This window comes from Eleutherodactylus coqui, chromosome 7 (assembly GCF_035609145.1).
Source record: "Eleutherodactylus coqui strain aEleCoq1 chromosome 7, aEleCoq1.hap1, whole genome shotgun sequence".
NCBI classification, from domain to species: Eukaryota; Metazoa; Chordata; class Amphibia; order Anura; family Eleutherodactylidae; genus Eleutherodactylus; species Eleutherodactylus coqui.
Genome location: NC_089843.1, coordinates 90,710,916 through 90,719,462, shown reverse-complemented (window position 1 = coordinate 90,719,462; position 8,547 = coordinate 90,710,916). Strand labels below are relative to the sequence as shown.

Genomic DNA, 8,547 nt, shown 5'->3' with positions numbered 1-8,547 from the left:
TTTGCAAAGTAGGAACAAACGAAAATACGCTTTCTAGCTCTGGTCGTGATCGGTGAAAAACGATCGTTCGGGCGATTATACGTTGCGCTCGTGCGAACGTAAATATGCCTACGCTCGTCTGCCCGCACCCTAAATCTTCAATGTCTGTTTCTCCTAAGGGCTAAAGATTTGATGCACACATTCAATGTTCTGTTATGACCAGCTTCAGAAGAGCTGCAGCAGTTACATTACAGTTTCTAATATTTCCCACACCTGAAGCAGAAGTTTTCTGCAAAGTTTTTGAAAACGGCTATGAATTCTAAACCTGCACCATGCCCAATAATGCTGTAGATGTCAACTCTGACTATACAGGGTTTAGAATTCCCAGTGAAACCACCGCAGCCAAATCTACAGGGTGCGGGGGCAGATTTGGGCACGGTGGTTTTCTGCTTTAAAATGCCTGCAGCCAATAGGCTGTGTGAGCAGGCGACCTAGTTTAGGTTCTCCACATATCTGCAAGTCAGCTACGAATATGTAAGGTTTATTCACTGCATCCATCCATACAGGAGACACCTTGTGTGGGGGCAGGAAGGAGGATCTTTTCACACCAACCTCCCTGCCCTTCAAGAACTAGGTCTAGAGGTGCCCATAGACGTTGCAAAGCGTTGAAGTACAGCGAGTGAGGGCTCACTTTCTGGCATTTAGCGGCAGAATCTCTTGTTCAAAGACGGACCAGCTCTACATTGAAACGTTAAACCGTGAAATAGCCATCATTTCCCACCAACACAACCAGAAGACAGTCAAGCCAAGACTGCCCAAGTATTTAGATGTGTAAGGTTAAGTCACCACCCTCAGTAAGACACCATACCATCATTACCGAGAGAACTCATGTGAAAAGAGACAAGACACAGGCATCTAGAAAACGTAACGTTTAATGGTGTGGTCCTACAGGTGGTTAATGGTCATGAGAAGTGGTTACATGCTACACTGTCTCAGCTTCGCATCTGCTTGCTTGAGTGAAATCCATGTATTCAGAGTACAGGAGCGCAGCTTGGACCAAACCAGGTGATTGTTCAATCCGAATATCTGCGCCGCAAACTGAGCCGCTGCTTCTGGAGATAAGACAGTGGAACATCCAAGACCTGCGCAGGGGACAGGATATATAGTCACTCAGACATAGTTACAGGGACAGGATATATAGTCACTCAGACATAGGTACAAGACTATACCAATATACCAGAGGATTCTCTTACCACTGGGCATTCGCAGAGATGACCAGATATCCTGCGCTCCCCAGTCAGCTGTAAGTGGCGGGCAGTTAACGACAGGATAAGCCGTGTTTCCAGAAAGGACAGGGCCCAAGCCATTGCTTCTACCAGCAACCGCGACAAACACTGTGGGAACACCGTCTCCTAAGAGAAGTACAAGGTTAGGCAGTGATCAAGCATGCATCATTCAGACTATTAGACTCGCTCACTGGTCAACATTTCTGTTCTAAAGCACTACTTCAGGCATAACCCCTAAGGCATGGCCACATGGGTGGAATTTGCAGTGTCAGCAGCAGACATTCTGCAGCACAAAAGCCACACCATTTGGTATTTTAATGAGGTTATGAATTCCACATTAGAAACTTATGCCACACTACACTGGATGCTACGGACATGGCCGTAGCCATGCAGTAGGTGTGCGCCGTAGCCATGCAGTAGGTGTGCGCCTGCCCAGAGAGGGGGGGAAAAAAAACAAAAACACAGTATTTGTAAGCCAAACCAGGGCTAGAGCCTAAACACAGGAAGTCTAATGGGGAGATACTTCCCTGCTCTTACCTTCATACTCCGCCTTTATTCTCAGAGTTTCATCAGGTCCTTTGTGAGCAGACGTGACCCTCAGTTCACATGGAATGCCATAGTTTGCACAGGACTTCTTGATTTTTTCACAGTGCACTAGATCAGAAATTGATCCCATCAACACGACAACCCTTCCTTGGCTTTCACTTTTCAGTAGGAGCTGAGGAGATACAAATGAAGGCAACGTTAACCTAATGACAAGTATAGTTAGACATGTTTATCCAACACAACTGGAATGCATAAAGCCAAGACAAGTCCAACAAGTCGTAGATGGAACTGCTCTCATAGAAGAGACATTGTTACCCTTAGTTTTCTGACAAGGTTTTAAGAAAGAGCCTTGCGTACCAGACTTTGACATACAAGTTATGCAGTTTCTTTAAATTGTCAAAGATGATTTAAAAAAAAAACATAATAATGTAGCATAAGTATTCATTGCCATATATCCAAGAGTTCTGTTTTACCTCCACTCTGTCTGCAACCCATTCAAAGTTTCTCTTCACCATCTGCATAGCTTCCGGGGTAATCTCCTTCAGATCCCGGTACGTCTAGAGAGAAGACACCAGTGACAAGTTGGCTATAGCCATTTCTTCTCTCAAGTCTTTGCAAAGAAACGCATCACAACTTTATGGTGTTCGAACAAGTTTTATCCATCCCAGTAAAGACAATTATACAGGTATGTAGTCAAGGATGTGACACCCGGGTCACTACAAAGACCCGCACGGAAATAACAGGAAAATAAATACCTGTTTATCCTTCTGCTGGGTCTTATCTCCTGCAGGCCACAGGCGCCATGAATCGTTATCAATCACATCAGCCAGGACAATCTCTTTTTTGGTCACATCCACACCAAACTCAATCTGATAAAAGAGAAAGTGTTGGAAAGTTTGAGACAAGGACAAGACAAAGTGGTGACAAGGGCATACCACTACACCTAGACCATACATGCATCTCACCTTCATGTCCACTAGGGTGCAGTCTTGTGTTGCCCATGCCCTTTCCAGAATCTCAAAAATGGCCACTGTGGAATGGCTCATGATGTCCACTTCTGCCTGACCAATCACTAGTCCAGCACAGTTTAGCTTAGTGGCAATCAGTTGCTCTTCAGACCACTGAGGATCGTTATTGGCATCATCCTACAATTAAATACATTTGTTTTTAGCTGATTGCACATGTAGCAATATACCAACAGTAATGTGCTATCACTTTATCGGTGGGGGTCTGACCTCTGGGATCCCAAGAGTTAAGGGGCCACAATACTGCATCCCCTCTCCTTTATTGCAACAGCGTGACCACAACTTGTATGGGACCATCCAGTTATTCATTGCACATCAAGTAGCTGGGGGCCATTTTTAGAAAAGATAGAAGGTGATGCAATTCTGCACCAGGATCATAGAAAATTATATAGGCAAGACCGCACCAATCCTAAATTACTGCCATATTCTAGCATTATGCAATCACGCCACAAGATATTTAGGTGAAGAAGAAAATTCCTCATCAAAGGTGTTCATAGGAAGAGTATTTAATATGTATTTTGGGCTGACAACATTGCAGTAGGGTTTAATGAAAGAGGAAAAAAAAAAGTTGTACTGTTTGTGGTCATGAACTAGCTGATAAATGTGCAGCAAGCAGAGCCGAGGAAAACTAAGCCAGCAGTGTCTATATACAGCACTATGTAGGAGGTGCAGAAGACATAGTAAAAAAAGACTTTAATTAAACCATATTGCTAAAGTGATTGACACCCCCCCCCCCCCCCAAAAAAAAACATTTAAGTGAAAAATCGTAAAGCCATGGCATCAGCAGGGTACAGGGGCTCACAACAAACCTTGAAAAACATCTCCACTTTGGGGGGAGAAAACTTGTACCCCTCCTTGACACCAGGATTTCTCTTGAGGAACGAGCCTGTGGCTATCCGCCTGCACACCCACTCAATGGGGATCATCTCACAGTGAGTGCCAATGAAGCCAGTCGCACTGCACTTCTTCACAAATGCAGTCTTAATTCCTGAGAGGATGGGGAGAAGGAGAAAAAAAAAATGTAAACTGCAAAACCTGTGTCAGCTCAGTTTTGTTCAAGGCCTCCTGCACATGGCACAGCTGTCTGCGCTCACCCGCTCTGTCTTGTACTGCGGATGGACTCGGTGGCTCGCCGGCGCACATGTGCAGTACAGATTTTTCTTCAAAGTTTTTTTTCCTGTGTCATTGGACGGCTTCCACTGACTTCAACGGAAGCAGATCTCCGTAGGAAATAAGTGGTATTTGCTGTGGATTCGCAGTATGGACACCGACCGCAGATGTCGCAGCCAATATCCGCCCGTGTGCAGGAGGCCTACGAGGCACGTTCCAAGGGGGCAGAAATTCTGCCGGTTTTCCACATGGACAATCTGTATCACTTAAACTGTAGGCAATGTGATTGAGCTTAAAGAAACCTTGTGCATGCGGTGCAGAAAAGGTCCACGAGAAATCTGCAGAACAGACACGCAGGGGCAGATGTTAAGTCCGCAGCAGTGCAGTTTATGCTGCGGATTGTCAGTGCAGATTCCACCTCTTCAGACGAGGGGTCTACACCCGTGGGGGGCGCATTTGTAACTGGACAATCTGCAGTATTTCCTCCCCATGGGCAGTGACTCAAGGGCGCTTCTACACCAGACGGCTGGTGGGTGGCTCGGCAGCCATCAGAGTGATCGTCTCTCACCAAGTGGAGGTGGAGCATGCTGGAGATCTCGTCCAACCACCTGCCTTCATTTAGGTAAACAGGCAGTCACTCATGATGCCTGATACAAGGGCCAATGGTCACTTGGTTTTCAGGGGAGCTGAGAGCCAAACAACGCCAACAGGGAGAGTCTCACCCAGCTGCCCTGGTGGGCCCAGTGTTTACATGGGAAGACAGTCGCCTGTATTTGCCCTTTTCAGCAAATTACTTGGGCAGTTTTTGGCCCGTGTAAAAAAGTATCCCAAGAGGAAAGCTAAAGTGTAGACAATGCGGTACAAGACACCATAGCCACCCCCCAATCTTATGAGACACGCTAGCAGATACCTGATAGTCATATGCCAAGTACCCCCTTATTTTCTGTGTAGAGCAGACACCCCCAAGTAATATGAAATCTGCGTATATTTTGGCATGTCATTACTACCAGGCTCTCCCCTAGTCACTATCCCTTTGGCTGGTCAAACAGTCCAGCCACACAGGCCATATAATGGGGCAGCTAGGAGCCCAAGCGATCACATTGAAAGCCCCAGATACTGCCCCCCATTTACTTGGCCATTTTTTGGGGGACTAGTAGTTGACAAGTGGCTAGAGGACATGGCTCTCATGAAAGTCAATCACCACTGTGCCCCCAGGGACGACATTACATCCTATAGAGGAGCATGCCAGGCGTCCAGTATAACCCACCTACATGCCGAACACGGGGCAGTTACCACCCTAGAAGGGCAGATATACATTCTATACAGAGACCTTTAATCCAACCTTACCAGCTTCCTGCAGCAGTTTGAAGATACAGCTGGTGGTCTTGTTGGAGATGGCTGCCTTCCCCTCCATGTGGTCCTTCCTGGCTGCGTTCCCCGCTGTGATCTGGTCCTTGGACTGCATGAGTACACAGCCCGGGTGGTCCGGGAGCTCAAACACCTCTTTAGTTTTACCTTCATTCAGCTTCTTGCCAAGTCTCAGCTCTTAATGGAGAGAGACATCTGTTTTATTACCATGTAAAGAAACGTATTCGCTGTATGTAACCAGTGATCCATGATACCCATCCGTGGGCACTGTGCCAACTATCAGATGATAGAGCCTCATGTGGTGCAGAGTGTAAGCTCTCGCCTACGACCTGAAGGTTGCAAGTTCGATCCCCGCATGAATCAGGTAGCCGGCTCAAGGTTGACTCAGCCTTCCATCCTTCCGAGGTCGGTAAAATGAGAACCCAGCTTGGTGGGGGGTAATAAGTAATAATTACCTGAAAGCGCTGCGGAATAAGTTGGCGCTATACAAATACCATGATTTGATTTTGATAAGCCATTACACCAGGGGGAGGTATACTGAAACACTCCATCTCTGAGGGTTGGCTGTTTACAGGCTGTTGGTCTGGGGGCGATATATGTATGGCCACTCTCTAGTCTCCCTCACACAGGCACATGTATAGTGGCACTAACTCTGCTAACTACAAACTTATCTCCCTCCTAAACAGATCACTCTGCAATGCTGCTAAAGCTGTCAAAGAGTTTAGGTTTGCATTAAAGGGCACTTGTCAAGGGCCTTATGATGCCCCGGCCGGGGGCCACACAGTATAGTGGCAGGTACCCCGATTATAGGGGGTCCAGCAATTATGTGGATCTGTGAAGCACACAGCTCATTTAAAAGTGTAGCATGCAGCGTGCATCGTCCAGGAGAAGTCAGATGAGAGTGATGTGAGCAGGCTCCTCCCCAGTCACTGATTGACAGTCTCCACATCACTGTGCATTAGGAGAAGCCGGTCAATCAGTGAGGGAGGAGGAGGGGTGGGGGAGCATGCTCACACGAATACTGTACTATGTAACACATGCAACTTTTCCCAAGGATTTCATGCTTTGCATTGAAAAGGGTGCAAATCGGCTGCAACTAATATCTGTATGTACAAAGACTGCACTGATTATAGCACACTGACCCCCAACTGTAGGTGCATGAAGCCCCCTTCCCCAACAGCCAGTAACAGGCATGCAGGAGACCCCCGGGCACTGGAGACCACCCTGTGCGCCCCCCGCACTCACCTCCGCCGGGCTCCATCTTCCTGATGAGACGTCTGTCTAAATACAAAGAGACACACAATTATTACACGGGAGAAGTGCATTGTGGGAGTTGTAGTTCACTTTTACAGTCAGGCCCCCGCCAGAAGCAGGGGGAGAGGAGGAGCACGTGGTGGCCGCAGACATTACCAGCAGTGATGAGGCGCCACAAGCCAGGAGACACCGCCGTGCAGCACTGTGGAGGGCCGGGGCGGGGAACCTATCAATAAGGAGGCGGAATGTCCCGCCCACCTACACCGACCAATCACACACAGCGAGTCACTTATGCTAATTTGCGTATCGCCAGAGTATACACACTGCCACCGCTAGGGGCGGTTGAAGCGCGCTGTGAGGAAAGTGTGAGCGGTCACGTGACGAGGAACTCTTCTAATGGATTCCGTTCGTTCCCGTTATGTAATAGACTGATGTAGTCACGTGCTGTGCTCAGTCCGTAGAACGGGACGGGCGGAGGCCAGGCAGAGTCTAGTCATATTTGTAGTAGATTTGGCATAGCTAGAGTCGTACTGACCCAGAGAATACCGTTATGGCGGTTTCACATCTGCGCTGGACCCTCGAAGATCCAGCAAAGTGCCCGGCAGCTGAGCGGAACAGAATGGACGCCATTGTAGTCGATAGGGTCCTTTCGTGCTGTTCGGTTCCGCCATAAGACGGACCCGGTTGCCCACAGGGATTCCCCTTTCCCTGTGCAGAAAACAGTGATCCCCGCGCAGACGTGAGCGCACAATTATCACATTGTTTACTCTCCACGCTGAATGCCGTAAGAATGAAATTAATAAAACAATGGTGGAATTTGTTTTTTTTATTGCAATCCCCGAAAAAAAACAGTTACGCAGTACACTATCAGTATCTCAAAATGACGTCATCAAAAAATACAACGCGCCAAAACCCACCCCTGTAGGGCCTGTGAGCAGGAAGACTAAGGTCACGGCTCCGGGAACGGGACAGAAACAGAAATCGGCTTTACACTGCCGAGAGTCTCGCACAAGTTTGGTGCATTGGGGGACTCACAAAATTCGCGCTAATACGCACGCCACTTTTTTTTGAGTGGAGTCCTATACATGAGCAATGTTTTCCCGTGACATGCTCTGTCATTGCGCGTTCCCCATCGTCGTGGCGAGTGTGATATCAGGCCGCGTCCTCCTGTGCAGGCGACCTCAGGCTCAACCAGGCTTCGCTACTAAGAGGTTAATACAAAAGTCAGAGCGTTCATCCGTGAAACGCACACAGTTTTTGTCCAAAAATGGCTGAAAACAGAGGATCCACAGGATATAATGGGTTAAACGTGTCGGCCAACGCATACGTGTAAGCAGCTTTAGCCGGCCACACATTTTCACACATTCTGGGATGTCCGTGTAGTCTGCTATATTCTTGTGTCGCGCCACACCGTATGAAAGCGTATAGATTTGTAAACACGGCGGTCAATAGAGAACGTACGGGAACGTGTGGCGGTACACTTCTATACGCTTAACATAGTGATCCAGGCAGCGCAGCTCACCGCCGGACGCATGGACGGGTGCTGGTGCACCGGAAACAGCGGTAGAGACAAAACTCCGGCACGACCGGGGATTCCAGAATAAAAACAGCTTTATTTACATTTTATGGATAAAAACATCTTCCAGAATTGCGCCAACGGGTTTCTGACAGTTCTTAGTCGCAGCGTGTTCAACTTCAGGACTTTAGAGGAAAAAAAGTTTGCTGTGGAAACTGCTTAGAACGCACGCCTTCTTACACCGTTTTTATGTGCATTTCTGGCATAGCTGAGCCAGGGAGGGGATCATGCGTGCACACGGGCGCCAAAATCATGCGATTCTCTCACAATGCTACAAATCGCATGTTTGTGAAGCCCATGCTTTCCAATTGGTTCCTTCACATTAGCGATGTTTTGTAGGCTGCTACATTACGAGGTTTTGTAGCCCGGATTTCCCTATGGAGCCTTCCTTTGTGTTGCATTG

General features: G+C 47.8%; 1 protein-coding gene across 2 annotated transcripts; it reads right to left on the bottom strand.

Annotated features, from left to right (window-relative positions):
* Window positions 1-893: 893 nt before the first annotated feature.
* Window positions 894-6,837, bottom strand: LOC136572629 (multifunctional protein ADE2-like). 2 transcript variants are annotated; one of them, XM_066573372.1, is made up of 10 exons: window positions 6,725-6,837; window positions 6,560-6,595; window positions 5,294-5,491; window positions 3,646-3,824; window positions 2,777-2,956; window positions 2,567-2,680; window positions 2,285-2,368; window positions 1,803-1,983; window positions 1,233-1,391; window positions 894-1,121 (listed from the first exon to the last, which is right to left on the bottom strand). In XM_066573372.1, the coding sequence occupies exons 2-10, from the start codon at window positions 6,573-6,575 to the stop codon at window positions 955-957; spliced, it is 1,278 nt and encodes a 425-aa protein (XP_066429469.1). In that variant the 5' UTR covers window positions 6,576-6,595; window positions 6,725-6,837; the 3' UTR covers window positions 894-954. The 2 variants fall into 2 exon arrangements, with proteins under 2 accessions (XP_066429469.1, XP_066429470.1); XM_066573373.1 differs by having other exon boundaries at window positions 6,560-6,591; window positions 6,725-6,757.
* Between the last annotated feature and the right edge of the window lie 1,710 nt (window positions 6,838-8,547).